General features: G+C 34.7%; 6 protein-coding genes across 7 annotated transcripts; 3 read left to right on the plus strand and 3 right to left on the minus strand.

The window, feature by feature from the left end:
* Positions 1 to 290: 290 nt before the first annotated feature.
* On the minus strand, positions 291 to 1,065 carry LOC111828591. The gene is made up of 2 exons (XM_023776897.1): positions 956 to 1,065; positions 291 to 668 (listed from the first exon to the last, which is right to left on the minus strand). Exons 1-2 carry the CDS (start codon positions 1,011 to 1,013, stop codon positions 352 to 354), a joined length of 375 nt encoding a protein of 124 aa, XP_023632665.1. The 5' UTR covers positions 1,014 to 1,065; the 3' UTR covers positions 291 to 351.
* A 1,384-nt stretch (positions 1,066 to 2,449) lies between these two features.
* Positions 2,450 to 3,018, minus strand: LOC17897303 (defensin-like protein 285). Its single transcript, XM_006303431.2, has 2 exons — positions 2,907 to 3,018; positions 2,450 to 2,782 (listed from the first exon to the last, which is right to left on the minus strand). The coding sequence occupies exons 1-2, from the start codon at positions 2,962 to 2,964 to the stop codon at positions 2,502 to 2,504; spliced, it is 339 nt and encodes a 112-aa protein (XP_006303493.1). The 5' UTR covers positions 2,965 to 3,018; the 3' UTR covers positions 2,450 to 2,501.
* Positions 3,019 to 3,914: 896 nt separating this feature from the next.
* Positions 3,915 to 5,473, minus strand: LOC17899398 (probable zinc transporter 10). The gene is made up of 3 exons (XM_006306464.2): positions 4,823 to 5,473; positions 4,445 to 4,594; positions 3,915 to 4,350 (listed from the first exon to the last, which is right to left on the minus strand). Exons 1-3 carry the CDS (start codon positions 5,471 to 5,473, stop codon positions 4,045 to 4,047), a joined length of 1,107 nt encoding a protein of 368 aa, XP_006306526.1. The 3' UTR covers positions 3,915 to 4,044.
* A 3,422-nt stretch (positions 5,474 to 8,895) lies between these two features.
* Positions 8,896 to 12,687, plus strand: LOC17898201 (protein argonaute 2). Its single transcript, XM_006306602.2, has 3 exons — positions 8,896 to 9,405; positions 9,617 to 10,778; positions 10,867 to 12,687. The coding sequence occupies exons 1-3, from the start codon at positions 8,973 to 8,975 to the stop codon at positions 12,335 to 12,337; spliced, it is 3,066 nt and encodes a 1,021-aa protein (XP_006306664.1). The 5' UTR covers positions 8,896 to 8,972; the 3' UTR covers positions 12,338 to 12,687.
* Positions 12,688 to 14,962: 2,275 nt separating this feature from the next.
* Positions 14,963 to 18,603, plus strand: LOC17899593 (protein argonaute 2). The gene is made up of 3 exons (XM_006305776.2): positions 14,963 to 15,293; positions 15,674 to 16,790; positions 16,879 to 18,603. The coding sequence occupies exons 1-3, from the start codon at positions 15,029 to 15,031 to the stop codon at positions 18,359 to 18,361; spliced, it is 2,865 nt and encodes a 954-aa protein (XP_006305838.2). The 5' UTR covers positions 14,963 to 15,028; the 3' UTR covers positions 18,362 to 18,603.
* Positions 18,604 to 19,601: 998 nt separating this feature from the next.
* On the plus strand, positions 19,602 to 22,256 carry LOC17899566 (transmembrane protein 56-B). 2 transcript variants are annotated; one of them, XM_023777224.1, is made up of 9 exons: positions 19,602 to 19,987; positions 20,264 to 20,458; positions 20,570 to 20,658; positions 20,745 to 20,883; positions 20,970 to 21,044; positions 21,231 to 21,352; positions 21,449 to 21,524; positions 21,626 to 21,685; positions 21,862 to 22,256. In XM_023777224.1, the coding sequence occupies exons 2-9, from the start codon at positions 20,318 to 20,320 to the stop codon at positions 21,994 to 21,996; spliced, it is 837 nt and encodes a 278-aa protein (XP_023632992.1). In that variant the 5' UTR covers positions 19,602 to 19,987; positions 20,264 to 20,317; the 3' UTR covers positions 21,997 to 22,256. The 2 variants fall into 2 exon arrangements, with proteins under 2 accessions (XP_023632992.1, XP_006305502.1); XM_006305440.2 differs by having other exon boundaries at positions 19,602 to 19,856.
* The last annotated feature ends 307 nt before the right edge of the window (positions 22,257 to 22,563 follow it).

Below are 22,563 nucleotides of genomic sequence, written 5' to 3' on the forward strand. Positions count from 1 at the left end.
AGAAAAACATTCATATTCAAATTTTGGATTTTTGAAGATCACACACCGGATTCAGGATTCGGATGTTCAAAATTTAAGATATCTAGAATTAATATATCTAAAATAATCAATCCATTTACACCTATAATTATTTTGATTAGGCATTGTCGTCTAAATTTAATATCCTCTAGTTTGCAAATATAATACCCCCTAGTTTGCAACTTATGAATAGATCTCCCAATTTTTTGTTTATATCATTAAGCATTCTCATTTAGAAATTGATTGTTTCACTATTATATCAAAATAGAGAATTATATTGACCATTTTTATTAATATTATATAAAGAAAATATATTTTAGGGTTACATCTAATTTAAAAACCATGATAAATAATTGAAGGAGCTGGAGCTTTAGCTTTAGGACACTTGCAGTGACATTTTCTTATATGTCCTTTATGGTCTATACATTCTTTGTTGGCTTCTTCTTCTGAATCCATCATCACAGGAGAATGAGTAGGAGATTTTGACTTAGGACACTTGCAATGACATCTCATTTTATGTCCTTTGTGGTTCATACACTCTTTGTTGGCTGTTTCTTCTAAATCCATCATCAAAGGAGAAGGAGTTGGAGATCTATAACACTTGCCTATACATCCTTTGCCTTCCCTAGCCTCGATTATTATGCTTTGACCTTCAATTTATTTTAAGTAAAAAAACAAACATGTCAAAATAGTGCCTATACTACATATGTTTTTAAAAATTAGCGTACTTAGAAACATTTAACAAATATACGATATGCAACACCGTAACATTAATCAAATCTACTTAGTCTTTAAACTTGTAGGTTTTATCACAAACTACTAAAACATAATTTACAATTCCACACAATTTGTATAATTGTTTAAGAGTTATGCAAAATCTTGGAAACACTTCACCATTAAATGAGCTATACTAATGAAAAAAATCATATTTACTTACAAGACAAGGACAATAAGAGGGAGAGGAGAAAAACAGTCATAGAGTAAATGTTGGTCATAGCTGAACAATGTTTGTATTTGAATGCTTGATGAGTTAGGTTTAGTGAGAAAACTAGTTAGTCTTGCGTTCTATTTATATATGTGATTGAAAATAGTTTAATCACTTTATTTGAGATTTACTTTTAATTTCAGATTTTGTTTAAAGTAGATTTTATTATTTTTAATCATGACATATTCAATGATTTAAGATGCATAACAAATTTTTCCACAAACAAAATTACAACAATAAAATAGCTTATATATGGGATGCAAAAATAGCTTTTCACTTTATTTGAAATTTACTTTAACTTTCAAATTTTGTTTATAATATACTTTATTATTTTTGATCATAATATTTATGTAATGATCTAAGATACATAACCTCTTTTTCATCACAAACAAACTTAGAACAACAAATCCATTGGATCTGAAAACTGTGCTTTACCTTGTCCATGAGGCCTATTGGGCATTAATTTATATATGATTTTTTATCTTTAATTTATTTGAAAATATACTTTAAATATTAGTTTTTATCAATATAAAGTATACTTTTTCCTTTAGTTATGGTTTTTTTCTTTAATTATATTTTTTCCTTAAATATAATTTTTTCCCTTTAGTTATTAATTTTTTTGGATCGTAACAATCTATCATTTTCTACTCTTTTTTTAAGTTATAAGTCTCTTGATTCATAGTCTATCTTCCACAAACACAAAAGTATTATAATCATTTAAAACTGTGTTGTTACATTTCGGTATTTAAAAAACATTTTTTAATTTAGTTAAGATGATTATTGACCTTACATTTTGAATGATTTGAGTTTTAGTGAGTTTTTATATGATTTTAATCAAGTTGTTATCATAGGCAAAAGTATATAAACATACTATCAGTATTTGATTTTATCTATTATAACACACTTTCTTTCTTCAGCTAACCATAATTCATATCAAAAGTTTTATTTGTATTCTCGAAATGAATATATGAAGTCCTCCATGTAGTCTCGAAATCTCGAAATTGACTTGAAATCTCAAAATGAATATATGAAATCTCAAAAAACCGATGAACTAGTAAAAACCATCCATCTAGGAGAAACACTAATATTTGAACATTTATTTTTTTATAAATATCACATCCCGGATTTGGATAGCTTCACTTTAAATTAACATATCTAAATCCATAGACCGAAGATCAAAGCTTTCACTGGTCCTATTAATTGCACCTCTAAATATGTTTTATAATTCATTTTATACTTACCAAGACAAAACCATGACACAATAAGCCGATAAAAATGAGAAATCACATCTAGTACTAAAACAAAGGTTACCAAATGGTTTACAGGTGGTAATCACTGGAATTAAAGGAGACTTTTATTCTCTGAAAACATCTAATTTTATTAGTTGACTCGATACAATGTGCTTAATAACTTATCATATTAAATATCATTGGAGATTTGGAGACATGATAGAACATATAACTAGGATTTATTATAACAATGAAAATTTTAACATGATTTAATTTGGGCAGTTGGGAACATTTTGGCCTGGTTTACGACAAGCACATTTATCATTTATACAACAAGCCCTACGATAATCAGGGCATGCCAAGCCTCCACATTCGAGGTATGTATCACATATTCCTTCATGATTCACATCGATTGATTTCGTATTCATCGTTGGTGTTGGTAGACACTTGCAAGTACCATTGACGCAATATCCAAGACCTCCCACACAAGTTTCTAAGCCGTGACACTCAGAGTTTCTCTCGCATTTCTTGGCTGTTGCAAGATCTTGTCCTGCATATATAATCATATGAATATTATTGTGTTAATTAGTATTGCAACACTAAAACAAATGAGACTTCTCTAGGTATATGTTATTTTACTAATTAAATTAAGAAATGGGAAATTTAATACTTACGGAAGACAACGAAGAGAAGAGCAACAAATAAAAATAGCTTAAAGGAAACGTTCTTCATTTTTGAAGTCTTTTTTTTTTCTTCTTTTTTTTTTTTTTTTGTTTTCAGTGGTGAAACTAAGCTATTCTTTATCTCTCTATTTATAGTGCATTTAGAAATGAAATCTATATGGTATGTAATTTTTTTTGGTCAACTGAAATATATATATCTATAATTAGAGATTTTTGGTCAAACTTATAATTAATAGAAAATCTAATTAGATAAGATTCGTTTAAGTATAGCTAATGAAATTTAGCAAAATAATACACTATGAAAATTTTATTTAATGTAATTGACTTTTAACCGAAATAAATGGTCATACTACATAAACATTAATGAGTTTTTGAATGAAAGTAAAGTACTTAAAATTTCAGATTTCGTCAACAAAATATTGTATTATTTTAATTATGACATTTATTATCTATTTTCATTCATTATGAAAACTTGTAAGCATATTCGTTCACATCCGTTCTATTTGATTTTGATATATTTCTAATGCCTACGATATGTTATATCAGTTGCATTGACATATGACCACTACAATTTATATTAGTATATGTATGTTGTTGATTTACACTTCTTCTATTTTATTTTATTTTTACTCTTCTTCTATATGATTATTAATTATTTTGTATTTTTGGCCAAAATTCTATATGATTAATTATCTAATATATTTCAATATTCTAATTGAAGATAGAACTTTAAAGTTTTTTTAAAAAAGTTACGAAGTAAATGAGAAATTAATAATCTATTAACCGTACGTGTAGGATGTTCATTTTTTTTGACATCCTAGATTCATTTTACATTTTGACTCGTTTATAAATTTCAAGTTATACGTATGTAGTTTAAAATATGCCTGGTCATGTGGATTATATTAGTATTAATGTTATATCACTATTCAAACTTAATTCCTCATCCGCATATAGATATATATTGTATATAGGATGTAAGAAAAAAAAAACTTAGCTAATATAGTTTCGATATTTACATTTATTTGCTATTGCACACGATATGTGCTCATTATTTAATGTTCATAATTAAGAAAGAAAAATAAAAGTCAATACATCTATTTGTAAGCTCAACTCTTAAACTTAAACATCATCAAGCCCACTTGGCCATGACTGACATACCACCAGCACCAAGCAAGACAGCAGCATATGACTTTAACTGAAGCTTGATGCTCTTCTGCATTTTATTACCCATAAAATCGGCAGCTAAAAGGTCTACTAAGGCCATGTAGATGAGTAATCCAGCCGAGGAAGCATTGAGCAACCCGACTGTTATAAGCGAATCAGGGCTATTCTCTTTGTATGTTTTAGATAATGCCATCCCTAGAGCCACTCCAAAAGGCGTCGTCACCGCGAAAAAGAAAGCCATTACCGCCTTTTTAGCCCAACCGTACTCCGCCTATGTACATACATATGATTATTTCCTTATCATTTCGTTCAAAACCAAAACTATTTTTGTAGAAAGCAAACCAGGATGGGATGGAGGAACTCACCTGGAGGATGCATCCGCCGAGACCCATACCTTCGAACATTTGGTGGAAGCAAAGCGCAGCGACGAGACCTTTGATGGTGCAAGTATTGTTAGTGGCTCCTACGGATAGTCCTATCACTATCGAGTGCACCACTATTCCTAACTCCAATACCTATTCCATTTTATTCAGTTTAGTTACTTACTTATTAAATCATTATTATCAATTTCATTCACATAGAGAAATATCGTCGTTGACAAATTTTTCTCTATAAACGAACCAAATTATAATATTTTCACTTTAACAAGAGTTTTTTTACAATTAAAATCAAGGTAATAGTTTATTATATAAAATATATTAAAAAACAAAAATAAAGAAGGAAGAGAGTGTATGAGTACTAACGATTGCAATCACACGATACCGTAGAAGCTGTAAATAAGAACCAAGCTCTTTATCATTCTCTCCATGGCTATGACTATGACTATGACTATGACCATGACCATGACCATGATGAGTTGTTACGTGCCCCTGCCCCATCTCGTTGTCAGGAGTCTCAGCTGAGGCCACGTCAGCACGTAAACTTTTCCTTCCTGACTTGGTGAAGACGCTGGTGGTAATAGAGTCAACCATGAGAGTGAACACGGCCGAGACCATAGCAACAAATCCGGTGAAAGGAAACTTGTGCCAGGGGTTATCGTCAAGACAAGGAGATGAAAGCATGTTGAAAGAATCAGGCAAGACATGCATGAAACCAGTGGAGAGGATGATCCCGGATGCGAAAGATTTGACGATGAGGAAGTGAGATTTCTCGGGTTGGAAAGCTGGAACTGACCGGGCAAAGAACGGGAGACAAACGCCAATTAGACTTGTGATGAGGATTGAGAAGATTGATATGAGTTTGAGATCTAATGCTTTGTCTTTGTCGATACATGAGTTGTTGGATTTGGATTCGCAGACTTTGTTAGATTGAGAGAGAGCTCCAGGGAAGTGGGAGATGGAGAAGAGGAGAAAGATAGCTATGGTGGCATAGAAACTGACAGGAGAGTTGGTCATATTTCTCATTGTTTGTTTCTTGTGGAGTTGTTTTGAGTTTGATACAAAGTATACTTTGTCTTAATCTTCTTATAGTAAGAGAAGATTAGCTAAGCCTTGATCTCAATCAAAGTAAGTGTCGACATAATTCTAATTAAAAAATGTCAACATGTCTTGTTAAGAAAATATTGAAATACACAACAAAGTATAAACTTATTATATGCAAGGGGCAAGGCATATTCTCGACACACACACACACACACACACATATAAGATTATATTAATAGCTAGATTCTCACTTTGCAAAATAGAATAAATCATGGTAATACGTAGTTTTTGGATAAAGATAAGACAATATATACAATTTCATAACAGCCATCAAATTGTTAGGGATTAGATAAAATGAAACATCTCGCGATGTATACGGAAGTAATAAATTAAAAGTACAATCAGAGAAGTTTGATATTATTGTATAGATGGTACGTACGTTTTAGTGGTATATATATTTGAGTAAATTTTCTTGATAACACTTGTTCAAAACTATATGTTTATTACTACATGTTGAAAAACTTTACCTATCATGTATGTTATCCACGTTATACAAATACCTATATATATATTCCACATCATATTTTACAAATTATACAAAATACCTATACCTCGAGGTATTACCAATTTACAATACTTTTGAAACATTTGGGTTTCAAAAACATTTCTGTTGTAATATTCTAGTATATATAAATTAAAAAATATGACTTTCTTTATTTTATTTAAATCCATATGAGGGCCAAAATAGATTTTTCCTCACAAACATTGACCAACAAAACTTCTGGCTTAACTCTTAACCATGTGTTTAGTTTAAGTTTAAATTTTGAAAACTACACATTTAACTTATACATATAAAAATGTTGAATATTCATAAAAACAACACTGGGGGTATTGAATATACTAATTAATTAATCAACCGATTTTTTATGATATATAACCTTTTGATAACTTTTAACTTACCATATTAATCTATAAATAGTTTTTGGATGATTTAATTATGTCGGCTTGAGACATTTTTTATATGAAGAATAACATGATGTACTAGTTATTGTATATATTCTAGTTAATAATGTACATAAGGATAAGCCACACTCCAGAGTCCATTCCATATGTACGTTTTCAAGTACGCATGACGGGCTAGTGCAATAATGAAATACAATTGTAGTTTTTTTTTTCTATTGTCAAAAATCAAATTATAAACCCTAAGTTGACTTCTAACTTTGTTTCGAGGAATGTGTCAACAAATGAACATTGATATGATTGTCTTATATATGTACAAAAAGATTGAAGTTATTAAAGCTGTAAACAAATTAATCACGGTTTAGTATTTGATTCCAGTTCTTCAAAGATGTTCAATTAGAGGTTTTCTGAGCTAAGCTTGATGAGAGACCATTCACTTAAGAGACTCACGTACGAGGGTAATGACAGAGTTGATATGCTGTTTTTGTGTAACCATCCAAGCTAAGCTCAAAAGACAAAATAACAAGAGAAAATTATAGTAATGTATACTGATCTGACATAACGATTCGTTGACTTCATGTTTTGTACGAAATGTACTTCGCTTGACTTTTACTCCTACTTACTTATTCCATAAAACATCACTCAGAAAACGACATCAGATTTAATAAAAGTTCTTAGTCGTCGTGTTGATTTCGAAACCGTGCAACCACCGTTGTTTAATTAAGCTGTACATACTTTATATGAATGCATAGGGAAATAGCAACGAAAATATAGATATGATGATATATATTCGAAAGATGTTATGATAATACCGGTACGTATAATGGTATATATTATATATATATGAATCGTTTTGAAGTTTTGGTTCAATCGGTGAATATATATGACTGGCCAAGTGGCTTTGCATAATATTCCAATGCTAGTTTTAGAAACATACAATACAATACACAAACACATGCAGTACATACATATATTGAAGCTTGGTCTTTTTAGGCGTTTGAGTCAATAACATTTTAAAACTTATTTGAAGAATAAAGTTAAACTATATCATATAAATATATATATATCAATATCCAATCATGCCGGAGGAGTCGTTAAAAGTCAATGGGATTATTGGGGTGATAAGAATGAGATATAGTCTACTGTTCATATGACTATATATATATTTAGAAGATGATGATGAGTCATATAAGCTATGAGTTCAAAACTAAAAATACATCACAACTAGCAAACTTGGTAGATAAAAAGCCACTATAACTTTGCGTTGTTTGAAAAGGCAACATCAAGTATATCAACCAAACGATTTAGACAATTATGAAAATGATTCTCCATCTTTGGTTTTGATTGGTTTTGATATATTTATAAAACTGCATATGGCGGCCCAAGTGCTAATCTATTCGTTAATCAAACAATAGGCCCAAGTGCTAAACCAATGAGTTAATCAGACAATTACATAATCTGATCTTAAGAAGAAGAAAAAAAAGCATTAAGATCAACTACAATTATACCAACTTTCTTAAAAACTCAAACATATAAAGAAGACAGGTCAAATTTGATTTGTTTACACGAACATCAGAAACTTCTTCACACATAAATAAGAAGAAAAAAAATACAAAATTAACAGCAACGTCCCAAAGATCTTTTAAAGATAAAACCAAACTTAGAAAAAATAATGGAGTATTAATTCTTAAATGATAAAAATATTTAAAAAACTTAAGGTAATTTATTCCCATGATTTCCCATGATTGCCAAAAAAAAAATTAATGTATTACAAAAAGAAAAGAAAAGAAAAAAAGAAGATTATACAATTGCAATTTAAAGCTATCGTTACAGTTACAGCGTCTAACAACCAAACTTTGATGACAAACATTTTACAACTTACTAATCAGTAGTAGTATTTAATTATTTACAAGTACCAAGTTTTTTATTATGGTTGTAATTGTAACGTGCAGTGCAACTGTTAAAAAAATTTCGTAGGTACAAAATAGACATGATGCTTTTATTTTATTTTTAAATGATTTCAAATTAAATATGACTGAAATAGCTTATATACTGTTTTATTCATATAAATAGCAAAAAACTGAAAAAAAAAATATATATATATAAAAAATTAAGGGGAAATTTTTTTTAATGCGAATAAAAAATTTTAATGTGGAAGTTTTAATTTCCCCTCAAGATGGCTTCGTACCAAAAATTAAAATTAAAAATTAAAGAAGGGTTTAAAAAGACGAGACTGTACAACTTCCCATGTTTTACGGTAGGTTTACAAAAAAAAGAACATTCGAGAACTTTTTTACAAACTCCTTGCGAGTTAAGCTTCTCTCTCTCTTTTTTTTAATTTTTTATAGTAGCTTCTCTCTGACAATTCTTTTTATTCCTTTCTTTTTAAATAACCAAAACCTCGGAATTGGTTTTTAGTTCACACAAAGTTTAATTAAAAAAAAAAAAAAAAAAGCTGTGAATTTGTTTGGAGAAATCGTCAGAGCTAACTGTATATTCCCGTTCAGATCCTATGGAGAGAGGTGGTTATCGAGGAGGTCGTGGTGATGGCCGTGGCAGAGGCGGCGGCGGAGGTCGTGGTGATGGTGGCGGTGGTGGCCGTGGAGGAGGAGATCGTGGTCGCGGTTATGGCGGCGGAGATCGCGGTCGTGGTCGCGGTGAACAGCGAGGTGGTGGAAATCGTGGTCAAGGTCGTGGTGAACAGCAGGATTTTAGAGGCCAGAGTCAGTGGGGACCTCCGTCTGGTCACGGTGGTCGTGGTACTCAGTTCCAGCAACAACCTCGGCCACAGGCGGCTCAAGTGACACAAGTGGTTCCGCAACCGTCTCAGGCTCAGGTGAGTCATGCTGGAGTCGCTGGTAGGGGAGCTTGGGGTCGTAAGCCACAGGTTTCTTCTGATTTGGCTTCTCCGTCTACCTCCGTCGTGGTTTCTGAACCCTCTCGTGGTAATATACTCTTTAACTTATTCATATCTTACCATTTTGGTTTTGTTCTCTACCTTTGGGAAATTGAAATTTGGGGAAAAAATTTAGAAACGATTAGAAGAATTAATTGCTACTTAAATATGAATCATTAGGTCGATTAATGTGAGTTAATTAATAGCTTTTGTTTCTGTTTATGTTTAGCTCAGAGTTTGTTTGTATATTAATTTGACAGTTGCTGAAGTTACGAATCCAAGGCCATGTGTTCAAGTTGCGTCTACTGGTAGGAAAGAACCAATGAAGCGACCTGATAGAGGCGGTGTTGTGGCTGTGCGACGGGTTAATCTATATGTCAATCATTTTAGAGTCCATTTCGATCCGGAAAGTGTCATAAGACATTACGATGTTGAAGTCAAAGGAGAGAATCCTACCAAGAAGATATCTAGATTTGAGCTAGCTATGGTCAGGGATAAGGTGTTCACTGACAATCCCGGCAAGTTTCCCTTTGCTATGACTGCTTATGATGGTCAGAAGAACATTTTCAGCGCGGCTGAACTGCCTACGGGTTCATTCAAGGTGGAGTTCCCTAAAACTGATGAGTCGAGAGCTCGGAGCTATACTTTCACCATCAAACAGGTGAATGAGTTGAAGTTAAGGGACTTGAAAGAGTACATGACAGGGAGTACGTCTGCCAATCCGCGTGATGTGTTGCAAGGAATGGATGTTGTGATGAAGGAGCATCCTTCAAAGTGTATGATTACTGTTGGTAAAAGCTTTTTCACTCGTGAAACTGCGCCAGATGAAGACTTGGGCTTCGGGGTTGCTGCTGCGAAAGGGTATCGCCACACTCTGAAGCCCACGCAACAAGGTTTGTCATTGTGCTTGGACTACTCCGTGTTGGCGTTCCGCAAAGCAATGTCGGTCATCGAATACCTGAAGTTGTATTTTAATTGGTCTGATATGCGTCAGTTTAGGAATTGTAGGCGTGATGTGGAAAGAGAATTGACTGGTTTGAAAGTCATTGTCAATCATCGAAAGAATAAGCAGAAACTCACCATTGTCGGGCTGAGTTTGCAAGATACTAAAGACATCAAATTTGATCTTATTGATCAAGAGGGAAACGAGCCACCAAGAAAAATATCCATTGTTGACTACTTCAGGATAAAGTATGGAAGAGACATTGTTCACAAAGATATTCCTTGCTTGGATTTGGGAAAAAATGGTCGGCAAAATTTAGTCCCCATGGAGTTCTGCGACTTGGTGGAGGGACAGATTTATCCAAAGGATGACTTAGATAAAAATTCAGCGTTGTGGTTAAAGAAGTTGTCACTAGTCAATCCGCAACAAAGGCAGAAAAATATAGATCAGATGATAAAGTCTCGTAATGGACCGAGCGGGTATGTGTACAAAGAACTTCACTTTTTATTTTCTATCTTTTTTTTTAATTTTGTCAGTCTTATCCTTTTGTATGTGTGTTTATGACAGTGGAGAAATCATTAGAAACTTCGGATTGAAAGTGGATACAAACATGACACATGTGGAAGCTCGTGTACTGAAGGCTCCAACATTGAAGTTGGCAGAGAGAGGGAAAGCTGTGCGTGAGGAACCCAACCTGAGACAGAACAATCAATGGAACCTTATGAAGAAGGGAGTCACAAGGGGATCCATAGTCAAGCATTGGGCTGTACTTGACTTCACTGCATATGAGAGATATAACAAGATGCCTAATGACTTTGTGGATAACCTAATCGATCGTTGTTGGAGACTTGGGATGCAGATGGAGCCTCCTATCGTTTACAAAACATCGAGAATGGATACGCTTTCTAATGGTAATGCTCTTGAGGAATTGCTTCAGTCTGTAATTGCAGAGGCTTCTCACAAGCATAGTGGAGCTCGTCCAACTCTTGTTTTGTGTGCTATGTCTGGGAGGGTTGATGGCTATAAGACTCTGAAATGGATAGCAGAAACCAAACTTGGTTTAGTGACTCAGTGTTTCTTGACTGGTTCTGCCACTAAAGGAGGTGATCAGTACCGGGCGAATCTTGCCCTCAAGATGAACGCAAAGGTTGGTGGAAGCAATGTCGAACTGATGGATACTACTTTCTCTTTCTTTCAAAAAGAGGATGAGGTCATGTTCATTGGTGCCGATGTCAATCATCCCGCTGCTCGAGACAAGATGAGCCCTTCTATTGTTGCCGTTGTGGGTACTCTAAACTGGCCTGCAGCTAACCGTTATGCAGCTAGAGTCATTGCTCAGCCTCACCGTAAAGAGGAGATACAAGGATTTGGTGATGCTTGCTTGGAGCTTGTCAAAGCTCATGTTAAGGCCACTGGGAAACGACCTAACAAGATTGTGATATTCCGTGATGGTGTCAGCGATGCTCAGTTTGATATGGTTCTCAATGTGGAGTTGCTTGATGTTAAGTTGACTTTTGAGAAGGCTGGTTACAATCCAAAGATAACGGTAATCGTAGCACAGAAACGTCATCAAACCCGTTTCTTCCCCGCCACAAGCAATGATGGAAGTGATAAGGGCAATGTGCCTTCAGGTACGGTCCTTGATACTAAAGTCATTCACCCGTATGAGTATGATTTCTACCTCTGCAGTCACCACGGAGGGATCGGGACAAGCAAACCAACTCATTACTACACTCTCTGGGATGAACTTGGATTCACTTCAGACCAGGTTCAGAAGCTCATCTTTGAGATGTGCTTCACTTTCACTCGCTGCACCAAACCTGTCTCTCTAGTTCCTCCTGTTTATTATGCTGACATGGTTGCCTACAGAGGAAGGATGTACCATGAGGCAAGCTCTCGTGAGAAGAATGTTAGGCAGCCGCGGGGAGCGTCTACCTCTGCTGCTTCGCTTGCCTCTTCACTCTCATCTCTTACAATCGAGGACAAAGCGATTTTCAAGCTGCACGCAGAGCTTGAGAACGTTATGTTCTTCGTCTGAAGAAGAGAGTGAGTTTTTTTGGTGTTTTGGGTCTCAAGCTGAACTTAATACTAGATATTCGAAATCGGAACGCCCCAGTAACGCAATTTTACTCCTTTTATTCTGGATAGAAAGGAGTTTGTGCGTGAATCTAATTGGGTTTTTCGCAGTGTGATTATTTCTTTTTGGTTGCTGTGTTGGAATGAATCTGTGTATTTGGTATTTGTAATGCTCTTTAGAACAGAAACCACGCCTTTGTTTTTTTCGGGTACTATTATTGTAATTTCAGACTCTGGATTTTCATATTTTGCTTGCGTTTAGCAAATTCGTTTATGAGTTTTGTTAAAGCTGTGGTAACATGAATATGTTCAGTTTGTGTCTGAAACTTAGTAATGGCACTGATCATGACCTGTTGTTATTGAAGTTTGTCTCTCTACGTTCTCTGTTACACCGAAACATCATCAATGTGACTAATCTCTGAACTTACGACCTGCTCTGAAACAATAACTTCAAATATGTGTAAGGCCCATTACATAGTATATAGGTGGTAGTCTCTCAAACTCTCATATTTTCATCATTTTTACTCTGTTTCTGTTCTACTTCCTGCGAGTAACAAAGCTCGTAAAGTTGTACTGTCTCAAACTAACTTTGATCTTGAATTTTCTTGGGTTTAAAGCTCGTAAAGTCGCATTTTCTCATGCTTCTGGACTCATTACTCTCGACAGTAAATGTTGAAGTAGAAGCACTGTAATGGCCAATGAGAAGTTAGCAACTTGAGGTTCAAGCATGTGACTTTGAATCAGATGCTAAAGAACTGACTGTATAAAAAGTAAAAAGTCCTTTAGGTGACTCAAAGTGGTGAAGAACAAAATTCACAAAACCATGTTTTTTATTGTCATTTCTAGTTAAATGGTTAATAATGACCACAACCTCTCATTTCCAACTGAGTCACAGAAGTCACAAAGCATACACTATCTAGTATCTATATCTTTAATTTACATCCCTTTCTCAACAAATATCGTTGTTGATTTTTTAATTTATTTTTGGAAGAAGAATATATATAGAGAGTTCTTGTTTTGTTTGATTTCTCTTCATCAAGCCTAATTTGTATTTATTTTAAGTTTGTGTTGTTGTGAGTTTTGATCATAACTTTCTCAATGAAGGTGTTTTATGCTTATGAAAAAAAATACTTTAGTTACTTCTACCTATCCTCCACTCATCTTCTAACATTTTTTTTTCAATCTGTGGAATCTTTCGAAATTCAACCTAAAACTTTCAACGTTTGAATTTTGCTTTCACCCACTCACGATAATTAATGTGTATCATGTGCAGGCCAAATTCATTTCATGCATCTTCTCAACTAAAACACTAAATCAAGCAAAGTGTTTTACGTAATTGAGTTTTTTTCTAAAATTTTTTTTTAAAAAAATACTCAATAAGTTATTTATATTAATATGCAAACCAAATTGATTTCATATGCCTAGCTAGTACTGTATCAAATATAACTCTAATCAAACAATACATGCATTGTTAGAATTTATAAATAAATAATAAATGACTATAAACCGATGCGAACGTTGTGAAATAAAGATCAAAATATTATGCACAAGTTACACAACTTTCACAATTTGAGCTGTACCTATCCTTTAAGAAACCTGTTTTTTTTTTTTTAATTATCTGATCACTAGTTATTTCATGTTATAGCATATAGCGGTTAATCCAAATCATCAATAATAAACCAAAATATCTTTAACTCGAACTAAGAAAACTTTGTTACATAATCCAATCTTCTTTATTACCTTTTTACAAAAAAAAAAGTAATCGTAATTGCTTATGAGAAAGAACATATGAGTAAGCAAAAGTGATCGTTCTGTTGGATTTTGTGTAATTGTGCTCATCGTCAATCTCTTAACTAAAAATGACATTACGTGAAGAAAATGTTTTTCAAAAGATGAATAAAAACATCAAAGAAGATTATAACATAACACGGTAAAAATATAAATAAAACTTACAATTTTAGTGTTCGTTTTAGAATAATGTATAACACTAATATTAAGTTCTCAATTTTAAAACTATCGTTACTTATTAATTACACCATCCAATATCCATGTCCAAACTATATTTTTATACACACGTACAACTAATCATATTGATTGAAGTGGAAAGTTCTATACAGATAAGAAAAAGGAAATTGAAAATTATGATTTCTTCTTTGGTTAGAAAAACCTTAATTTTGGATACTCCAAGGCCCTAGCTAGTGGGCATAGATAATGGACGCAAGAAAAGTCTTGGACGGTGAAAGAAGGTAAACGTGAGATTTTTGTTTTTTTCTCTTTGATGGTTTAGCTAAATGACAAACGTAATTGTAATTAAGAAGAGAGATTACATGTATCTAAGATGATGACATGTCTTACAATGGCACCTGACTCTGTGTTTATGTCATTGTGACAGAACAAGTACTTTGCTTTCGATCGAGACTTGAACAAGTTAAAAAGACAGCTGTACTTTTTCTTACTTTTTCGTGGTTTCGAGGAAGATTCGACAACTTTACAAAACTCCTTAAGCTTCACTGTTCGACGCTTTTTGTTCTTCTATATAAACCACTCATCCGATTTTGTTACTTCATCATTCACAAGTTCAAGCAAAACTCATTAAGAAAACAAAAAATACTTTAGATCAATCGTTTTTGTTAATCAAGAGTCTTTCAAGATCATGTCTAATCAAAATACCATGCAGCGAGGTGGTTCCAAAGGAGGTCGTAGTGATGGTCGCGGCAGAGGCGGACGCGGTCGTGGTCGTGGCTCTGATCAAGGCAGCAATGTTGGTTTCGTAAATCCTGGGCAGAGTTCCGGTGGTCAGAGTCCGTGGGGATCATCGTCCGGTCATGGTGGTCGTGGGACGCTGTTTCAACAACAACCTCAACCACAGGCGGTTCAAGTGGGTCAAGCCGTTGCAGCAGGAGGCGCGTGGGATCGTGGTACGTATTACTAACAATAATATTTTTTGTATCTTCTGCATAAATCTAATTTAATTATTTTCACATACGAAGTCTCTAATTCCTTACGTTTCTTTTTCATATTTTAATAATGTTCAAATAATTAGAGAATGATTTTGAAGAATGACTATTTATTGAAATTACGGAAATTTTTATAACTTATAATAACTTAAATTCTGAATATTAAAAAAAAAATTGTATAAATTTAACAATAATATGTATTATTTTGTAATTTCGATCGATGAATATTTATGTGTTTTTTCTTTCTCTGTATTCGAGATCTAATGTTAGAAAATATGTATTTGTGTTCTTGAGCTACAGAGATTAACAAATGATTTATTAATGTATATTTAAATTTACAGGTTCTTCTGAAAAGAGCCAACCGATAAAGCGTGCTGATCAAGGCGGTCGTGATGGAGTGGTGCGGCGGGTAAATCTCCTTGTCAATCATTTTAAAGTGAACTTCAGGCTGCCTCAACTTGTGATAAGCCACTACGATGTTAAAATCGAAAGAGCCGGCGGCGAGTCTTCAAAGGCGATATCAAGATTTGAGCTAGCTAAGGTGAAAGAGAAGGCGTTCAGGGACAATCCGGATAAGTTCCCCGACATGACAGCATATGATGGCCAGAATAACATTTTCAGCGCAACTAACTTGCCTCCCACGGAAGAAATGAATGTAAATTTCCCAAAAGGTGAAGAGCTGGGAGGTCGAAGCTATACTTTCACCATGAAAAAGGTGAATGAGCTGAAGCTGAGCGAGTTGACAGAGTACATGAATGAGGAAGATTCCGCTATCAATCCTCGTGAGGTGTTGCAAGGATTGGATGTTGTGATGAAGGAGCATCCTTCAAAGCGTATGATCACTGTTGGCAAAAGCTTTTTTAGTCATGAAACACAGCCATGTCGAAATGGTGGCTTTGTAACTGCGCAAGGGTTTCGCCACGCTTTGAAGCCCACAGTACAAGGTTTATCGTTGTGCTTGGACTCCTCCGTGATGGCATTCTACCCAAAATTGCTAGTCATCGAATATCTGAGGTGGATTTTTGGCAATCAGTTTAGAAAATATAGACACCAGTTTGAAAAGGAATTGAAAGGCTTGAAAGTCTCGGTCTCCCATAGACAAAACAGCCCGAGATTCACCATTAAAGGGCTGAGTGTACAAAACACAAAAGACATCACATTCGATCTTATTCATCAAGAAAACGAGCCGCCAAGGAAAACGTCCATTGTTAATTACTTCGCGAACAAGTACCAGAAAAACATTCAACACATAGATCTTCCTTGCTTGGATTTGGGCAAAAATGGTCGGCAAAATTTGGTCCCCATGGAGTTATGCTTCTTGGTTGAAGGACAGATTTATCCAAAAGAAAAACTGAATCGTGATTCAGAAAATTGGTTAAGAAATTTGTCCATTGTCCATCCAGAAAAAAGGAAGAAGAATATAGATGACATGATAACGTCTCCTGATGGACCTGGCGGGTAATGTGTACAAAGAAGTTCACTTTTCTTTTCTATCCTTATTAAAATTTATCAGTCTTATATCCTTTTGTACACGTGTTTATGACAGTGGAGACATCATTGGAAAGTTTGGACTGCAAGTAGATACAAACATGACCCATGTGGTAGGTCGTGTACTCGAGCCTCCTATGCTGATGTTGACTGATGAGAGTGGACGACGTCCTGTCAATGCTATGATACAAGAAAAGAACAACCAATGGAGCCTTATGAAGAAGCGAGTTGCAGAGGGTTCAACAGTGGAGCATTGGGCTGTTCTTGACTTCACTGCGTCTGAGATTTATGATGACGATAAGATGCCTGATTACTTTGTGGATAAACTAATCGAACGATGTTGGAGACTTGGGATGCAGATGGACCCTCCTATGTTTACGAAATCGTCGAGTATGGCTACGCTTTCTGATGGAAATACTCTTGAGGAATTGCTTCAGTCCGTGATTGAAGCGGCGTCACTTAAGAAAAGAGGGGCTCGTCCAACTCTTGTTCTGTGTGCTATGTCCTGGAGGGACAATGGCTACAAGACTCTGAAATGGATTGCCGAGACAAAACTTGGTCTGGTGACTCAGTGTTTCTTGCCCAATTCTGCCACTAGAGGATTAGATCAATACCTTGCAAATCTTGCCCTCAAGATGAACGCAAAGACTGGTGGAAACAACTTCCACCTGAGAGATACTACTTTCTCTTTCTTTCAAAAAGAGGATGAGGTCATGTTCATTGGTGCCGATGTCAATCATCCCGCTGCTCGAGACGAGGAGAGCCCGTCCATTGCTGCCGTTGTGGGCACTCTAAACTGGCCTAAAGCTAACCGTTATGCATCTAGAGTCATTTCCCAGGCTCACCGTCAAGAGGAGATACAAGGATTTGGTGGTGCTTGCTTGGAGCTTGTCAAAGCTCATGCTACGGCCACAGGGAAACGACCTAACAAGATTGTGATATTCCGTGATGGTGTCAGCGATGCTCAGTTTGATATGGTTCTCAATGTGGAGTTGCGTGATGTTAAGTTGAGTTTTGAGAAGGATGGTTACAATCCAAAGATAACGGTAATCGTAGCACAGAAACGTCATCAAACCCGTTTCTTCCCCGCCACAAGCGCAGATGGAAGTGATAAGGGCAATGTGCCTTCAGGTACGGTCGTTGATACTGAAGTCATTCACCCATCTAAGCGTGATTTCTACCTCTGTAGTCACCACGGAGGGATGGGAACAAGCAAACCGACTCATTACTACACTCTCTGGGATGAACTTGGATTCACTTCAGATCAGATTCAGAAGCTCATCTTCGAGATGTGCTTCACTTTCACTCGCTGCACCAAACCAATCTCTCTCGTTCCTCCGGTTAAATATGCTGACATGGTTGCCTATAGAGGAAGGTTTTATTACGACGCTAGCATCATGGAGAAGAATTCTAAGCAGTCTCGTGGAGCGTCTTCTTCGTCTGCTCCTTCGGTTGCCTCATCCTCTTCTCAGACAATGGATAATGATGGAACGGTCTTCAAGGTGAACAGACTTATTGAGGACTCCATGTTCTTTGTCTGAACTTATTTAACACTACTATTATGGAAATCGAAAACGTCACAATAACGCAGTTTTACTCCTTTTTCTTGGTTGGAAAAAGGATGTTTGTGCGTGAATCTAATCGGTATATTAATGCAGTTTGTTTTTACATATTTAGTGTGTTGGAATTATAATTTATACTTTGGTACGTATTGTAATGCTCTTTAGAGCTAAAACGATGTCATATTATGGTTATGGTATTTTATTAAATATAATTCAGACTCCGGACTCATTAAGTTTATGCAATTTTGGTTTCTATGTTTTGTCAAGATGAATGAGTTTGAGGTGTATATCTGCAACATATGCGTACAAAAACAAACATAATGGAGCTCGTGTTGCATCGATCTAAACTCATTATGGGCTTTTTGTGTATGTATTTTCTGATGGAGCTTACTGACATTATCTTGGGTTCATGAACCATATAGCTGTAATTAACATTTTAAATAATAGACATCACATCACTGAAGGTGGAATTTCAAAGTTTTATTACTAAAATTAGTATATGGTTTAATATTAGTTGTGATGTTTACATATGTATATGATGTACTCATTGATTGGTTGCTTTGTTGCTTTCAGAATCTCGTTTGCATACATTGACCTCTTTTTAGAATTTTTATGTTATCATTTTGTAAATTACAAAAAAAAAAAAAAAGCTTCACGTTCTATGGATTGTTTTATAAGCAACTTTTTAAAAAAAAATTAGCATATAACAAGAAACATTCTTTTTTGTTTTACCTATATTTATATCTTTGTATATACCACATAAAAATAAACACCAAAAATGGTTTGCGAAAAGTGAATAAAAAAACCATACCAAAATCAAATGAAAAAGACATGATAGTCGAAGTGATTCACACGAATCGAACTATAACAATATATACTCTTTATTTTATCATGATTTTATCTCTTTTCTTTTTCTTTTCTTTTTTGCTATCCTTTGGTCCATGTTATTTTCATATGTATATTCCAATTTCCGATTATTTTTAAAAACGTAAATTCATTTATTTTTATCAAATTACTTCGAGTTTAATTTTTTTAACCCACTCATTAACATAAGTTAGGCATCTTTTTAATACGTTTTTTAAAAAAAGTTTGGCATATAACTAAATAAATCAAAAAGATGAAACCTATGAATAAAATAAAATAAAATAAAATAAATATACCATTTAAAATTTTAACAATATTTATTTCTTCTTTTTTCGTGCACCAGCTGTAGTTTTTTTTTTTTTTCTTTTTTCGTTGTTTTGGGTTAATTGCGAGAGAGATCGAGTGTTTTGTGTTGTTTCTTCTCAATCGTTCACATTGATTAAAGCTAAAGCTTTCTTCTTCTTCTTCCTCATCTTCTTCTTTCATTGATGCTACTTCCCATTTACCCTTTCTCTGCTTTTTCTTCTCTCTCTCTCTCTCACTCTCACAGTTTTCTGAAATCTTCTCCCTTTGCGTGCATTTCTTCATTTTTCTGATTCTTCCCTCAAAGGTATCTTTTTTTTTTTTGTGATTCTTCATCGGTTACATGGGATTGACTTCGATTTGAATCCGAGTTTTCTCTGCCCTTGATCGGGTTTTTTCGTTATTTCACTCTTTGTTTAGGATCTTCCCCAATCTTAGGTATTGCCTTTGTGTATCTTATCGAATCTGCATTTTGTTGTGAGTTTTTTAAAATTTTTTGAGATTAGGGTTCGTTTCGTTTTCATAGATTTTGTTAGATTCTTGTAATTTGTTTATTGTATCTCTAATTCAGATAACTCAGATTAGTTTTTAACGTATCGAGATTGAGAAATTTCTAAAAAAAATTTGATTTTTGGTGGATTTAGCATTAGTGTTGTTGTATGATAAGTTTTTGAGATTGATGATCTCTTTTGTCAATTTGGGTTTTTGGTGTAGGTTTGTGAACGATGAGATAGTGTTACAAAAGACCCAGAATCTGTATTGTCTGCAATGTCGACGACGTCTTTGCAAACGATTGGTGCTATTAAGTCTTATCATCATCAAGCACAGCATTTGGTTAAGAACTATTTATTAGCTGATCCGTTTATTCCTTACACGTCTGTTCTCACCGGCATTTTCCTTTGCAAAGTGGTAAAGTTTGTGTTTTTATTTTTTGTATTGGAACGTTTGTGATTCTATAGATCTAAGGAAAAGTTAGATCCTTGCAGGAGATTGTTTGATGATTGTATGTTTTTTTTGTAGGTCTATGATCTATGTCACTTTATCAGCAACTCACATTCTAAGACTTATATCATCCTCACTAAAATTCAAAGAATCGAATGGAATAACCGGTTTGTGTTTGATGATTGTTAAAACTTTTTTGAAGTGCTGTGTGTGTACTTTTAGGTTTTTTAAGACGTTTCATCTTGTTTGGCAGGGGTATCTCAACAGTTCATGCTATTTTTATCTCGGCTATGTCCCTGTATTTTGTCTTCTGGTCCGATCTCTTTTCCGATAGGTGGCATAATGATCTTGTTGTTTTCCGGAGCTCACGACTTTCGTCTCTTGGTTTAGGGGTAAGCACTGATTTAACTGGATCCAAAAGCTAGTGTAGAGTCTATGAGAGAAGAGTTTTCAACAGTATTACATTAATGATTTGCAGGTATCTGTTGGTTACTTTATTGCTGATCTTGGGATGATCTTCTGGAAATACCCTTCTTTGGGTGGAATTGAGTATGTAAGTAACTTTTCTTGATTAAACACTTGACTTTACCTAGATATTCAAAATCCTCCCAAATATACGTCTTGCTGATTTTTGACTTTTGGTTTATCAACTTGTACACCTCTGCATTGCTCAACGGAATCAATGTGTAAAGATAGCTAACGCTTAAAACTAACACAGAGATTGGCATATTGATTTCAGATTGTGCATCATTCACTATCGGGGGTAGCAGTTGCCTACTCTTTGTTTTCTGGAGAAGGACAGTTGTATACCTACATGGTCCTCATCTCAGAGATTACAACCCCAGAGATCAATTTGAGATGGTACTCCCCTATTTTTCCATATACCATGCAAGATGTATAACATTATCAATCTTTCTTCTGACAACAAAAGCGGATTGTCTTGGGGGTCTTATGAAGGTACCTGGACACGGCTGGTATGAAGAAGTCATTGGCATATGTTGTAAATGGCGTTTTCATCTTCTTGGCTTGGCTGGTACATTGTTAACGGCTTTTCCATTATGATTGTAAAATCCTAATCAATATTCGATTTGATGCATTTATGTCTCTACTTATCACTCAAACACTTTCATGCAGGTTGCTAGAATTCTACTGTTCATATACATGTTTTATCATGTATATCTCCACTACAACCAGGTAAAAACTCATAATCTCCTTTTCGTCAGTTTCTTCACTATCTGGCGGTTTTATTGATTATGTTGATACCCTATAGCTTCAAAGCCTTACCCATGTACTCAATACATCACAATTCTTTCAAATCTCCGAATGTCTTTTGTGGTTTATGTGATTGGAATTACTATGTATTGTGGTAGGTCATGAGGATGCACATCTTTGGTTACGTGCTGGTATTCGGCGTACCAGCTGCACTCGGTGTAATGAACTTGGTATGGTTCGGGAAGATTGTGAGAGGGGTAAAGAAAACATTAGCAAAGAGATGTGAATGTTGAGACTGGTGAGTCTTTCCTCACCATGTAGTTTCATCAGATCATCATCTTCTTCTTATTCGTCCCTCTCTGACATATGTCTGTCTCACTAGTGTAAGTAGTTTTTGTCTGATGGAGAAAGAAAAACAAAAAGAACCAAAAATGACAATGATACGATCCTCTGACTCTGTAAATGATCAAAATTCAAGTCCCTTTACGTTCTTCAGTATACAATGTAATTCTGTTTTTCATTCTTATATGTAGCTTCTTCTTTTTTTTTGGCTCTTAGGGTTTTCATTTAATTTCTGGTACATGTCGTTGCAGTACCCAAAAAAATGATGAACTATTTGGATTTCCAGGAAACAAAACATTTGGTAACCAACCTATACTATATATTTAGTTCAATAGTCTCAAAACTCTCAGTAACAAGAACGATGAGGACATAAACATTAGTAAGTCTCCTTAACAGCAAAATAGAGAGATGGTTTGGTGGAAGACATATGTAAGTTAAACCATGCTCGTGAAGACCATTATGTGGACTAGTAGTTGTTGTTGTGGTTATTGGTTCATAGGCCCATCAATGAACATAAT

The sequence above is a fragment of the Capsella rubella genome, unplaced genomic scaffold (assembly GCF_000375325.1).
Source record: "Capsella rubella cultivar Monte Gargano unplaced genomic scaffold, Caprub1_0 scaffold_1, whole genome shotgun sequence".
Classification (NCBI taxonomy): domain Eukaryota; kingdom Viridiplantae; phylum Streptophyta; class Magnoliopsida; order Brassicales; family Brassicaceae; genus Capsella; species Capsella rubella.

What these genes read in the sequence shown, in the direction of transcription:
- LOC17899398 (XM_006306464.2), bottom strand. Translation starts at nt 5,473, where the DNA reads ATGACCAACTCTCCTGTCAGTTTCTATGCCACCATAGCTATCTTTCTC. An exon ending in GGTATCGTGTGATTGCAATC is followed by an intron (nt 4,595 to 4,822) that starts GTTAGTACTCAT and finishes AAAATGGAATAG; the next exon opens with GTATTGGAGTTAGGAATAGT. An exon ending in TCGGCGGATGCATCCTCCAG is followed by an intron (nt 4,351 to 4,444) that starts GTGAGTTCCTCC and finishes GTATGTACATAG; the next exon opens with GCGGAGTACGGTTGGGCTAA.
- LOC17899593 (XM_006305776.2), top strand. Translation starts at nt 15,029, where the DNA reads ATGTCTAATCAAAATACCATGCAGCGAGGTGGTTCCAAAGGAGGTCGT. An exon ending in AGGAGGCGCGTGGGATCGTG is followed by an intron (nt 15,294 to 15,673) that starts GTACGTATTACT and finishes TTAAATTTACAG; the next exon opens with GTTCTTCTGAAAAGAGCCAA. An exon ending in TCTCCTGATGGACCTGGCGG is followed by an intron (nt 16,791 to 16,878) that starts GTAATGTGTACA and finishes TGTTTATGACAG; the next exon opens with TGGAGACATCATTGGAAAGT.
- LOC17897303 (XM_006303431.2), bottom strand. Translation starts at nt 2,964, where the DNA reads ATGAAGAACGTTTCCTTTAAGCTATTTTTATTTGTTGCTCTTCTCTTC. An exon ending in TCTTCTCTTCGTTGTCTTCC is followed by an intron (nt 2,783 to 2,906) that starts GTAAGTATTAAA and finishes TTATATATGCAG; the next exon opens with GACAAGATCTTGCAACAGCC.
- LOC17898201 (XM_006306602.2), top strand. Translation starts at nt 8,973, where the DNA reads ATGGAGAGAGGTGGTTATCGAGGAGGTCGTGGTGATGGCCGTGGCAGA. An exon ending in GGTTTCTGAACCCTCTCGTG is followed by an intron (nt 9,406 to 9,616) that starts GTAATATACTCT and finishes TTAATTTGACAG; the next exon opens with TTGCTGAAGTTACGAATCCA. An exon ending in TCTCGTAATGGACCGAGCGG is followed by an intron (nt 10,779 to 10,866) that starts GTATGTGTACAA and finishes TGTTTATGACAG; the next exon opens with TGGAGAAATCATTAGAAACT.
- LOC17899566 (XM_023777224.1), top strand. Translation starts at nt 20,318, where the DNA reads ATGTCGACGACGTCTTTGCAAACGATTGGTGCTATTAAGTCTTATCAT. An exon ending in AGAATCGAATGGAATAACCG is followed by an intron (nt 20,659 to 20,744) that starts GTTTGTGTTTGA and finishes CTTGTTTGGCAG; the next exon opens with GGGTATCTCAACAGTTCATG. An exon ending in CTTTGGGTGGAATTGAGTAT is followed by an intron (nt 21,045 to 21,230) that starts GTAAGTAACTTT and finishes TATTGATTTCAG; the next exon opens with ATTGTGCATCATTCACTATC.
- LOC111828591 (XM_023776897.1), bottom strand. Translation starts at nt 1,013, where the DNA reads ATGACCAACATTTACTCTATGACTGTTTTTCTCCTCTCCCTCTTATTG. An exon ending in CCTCTTATTGTCCTTGTCTT is followed by an intron (nt 669 to 955) that starts GTAAGTAAATAT and finishes AATAAATTGAAG; the next exon opens with GTCAAAGCATAATAATCGAG.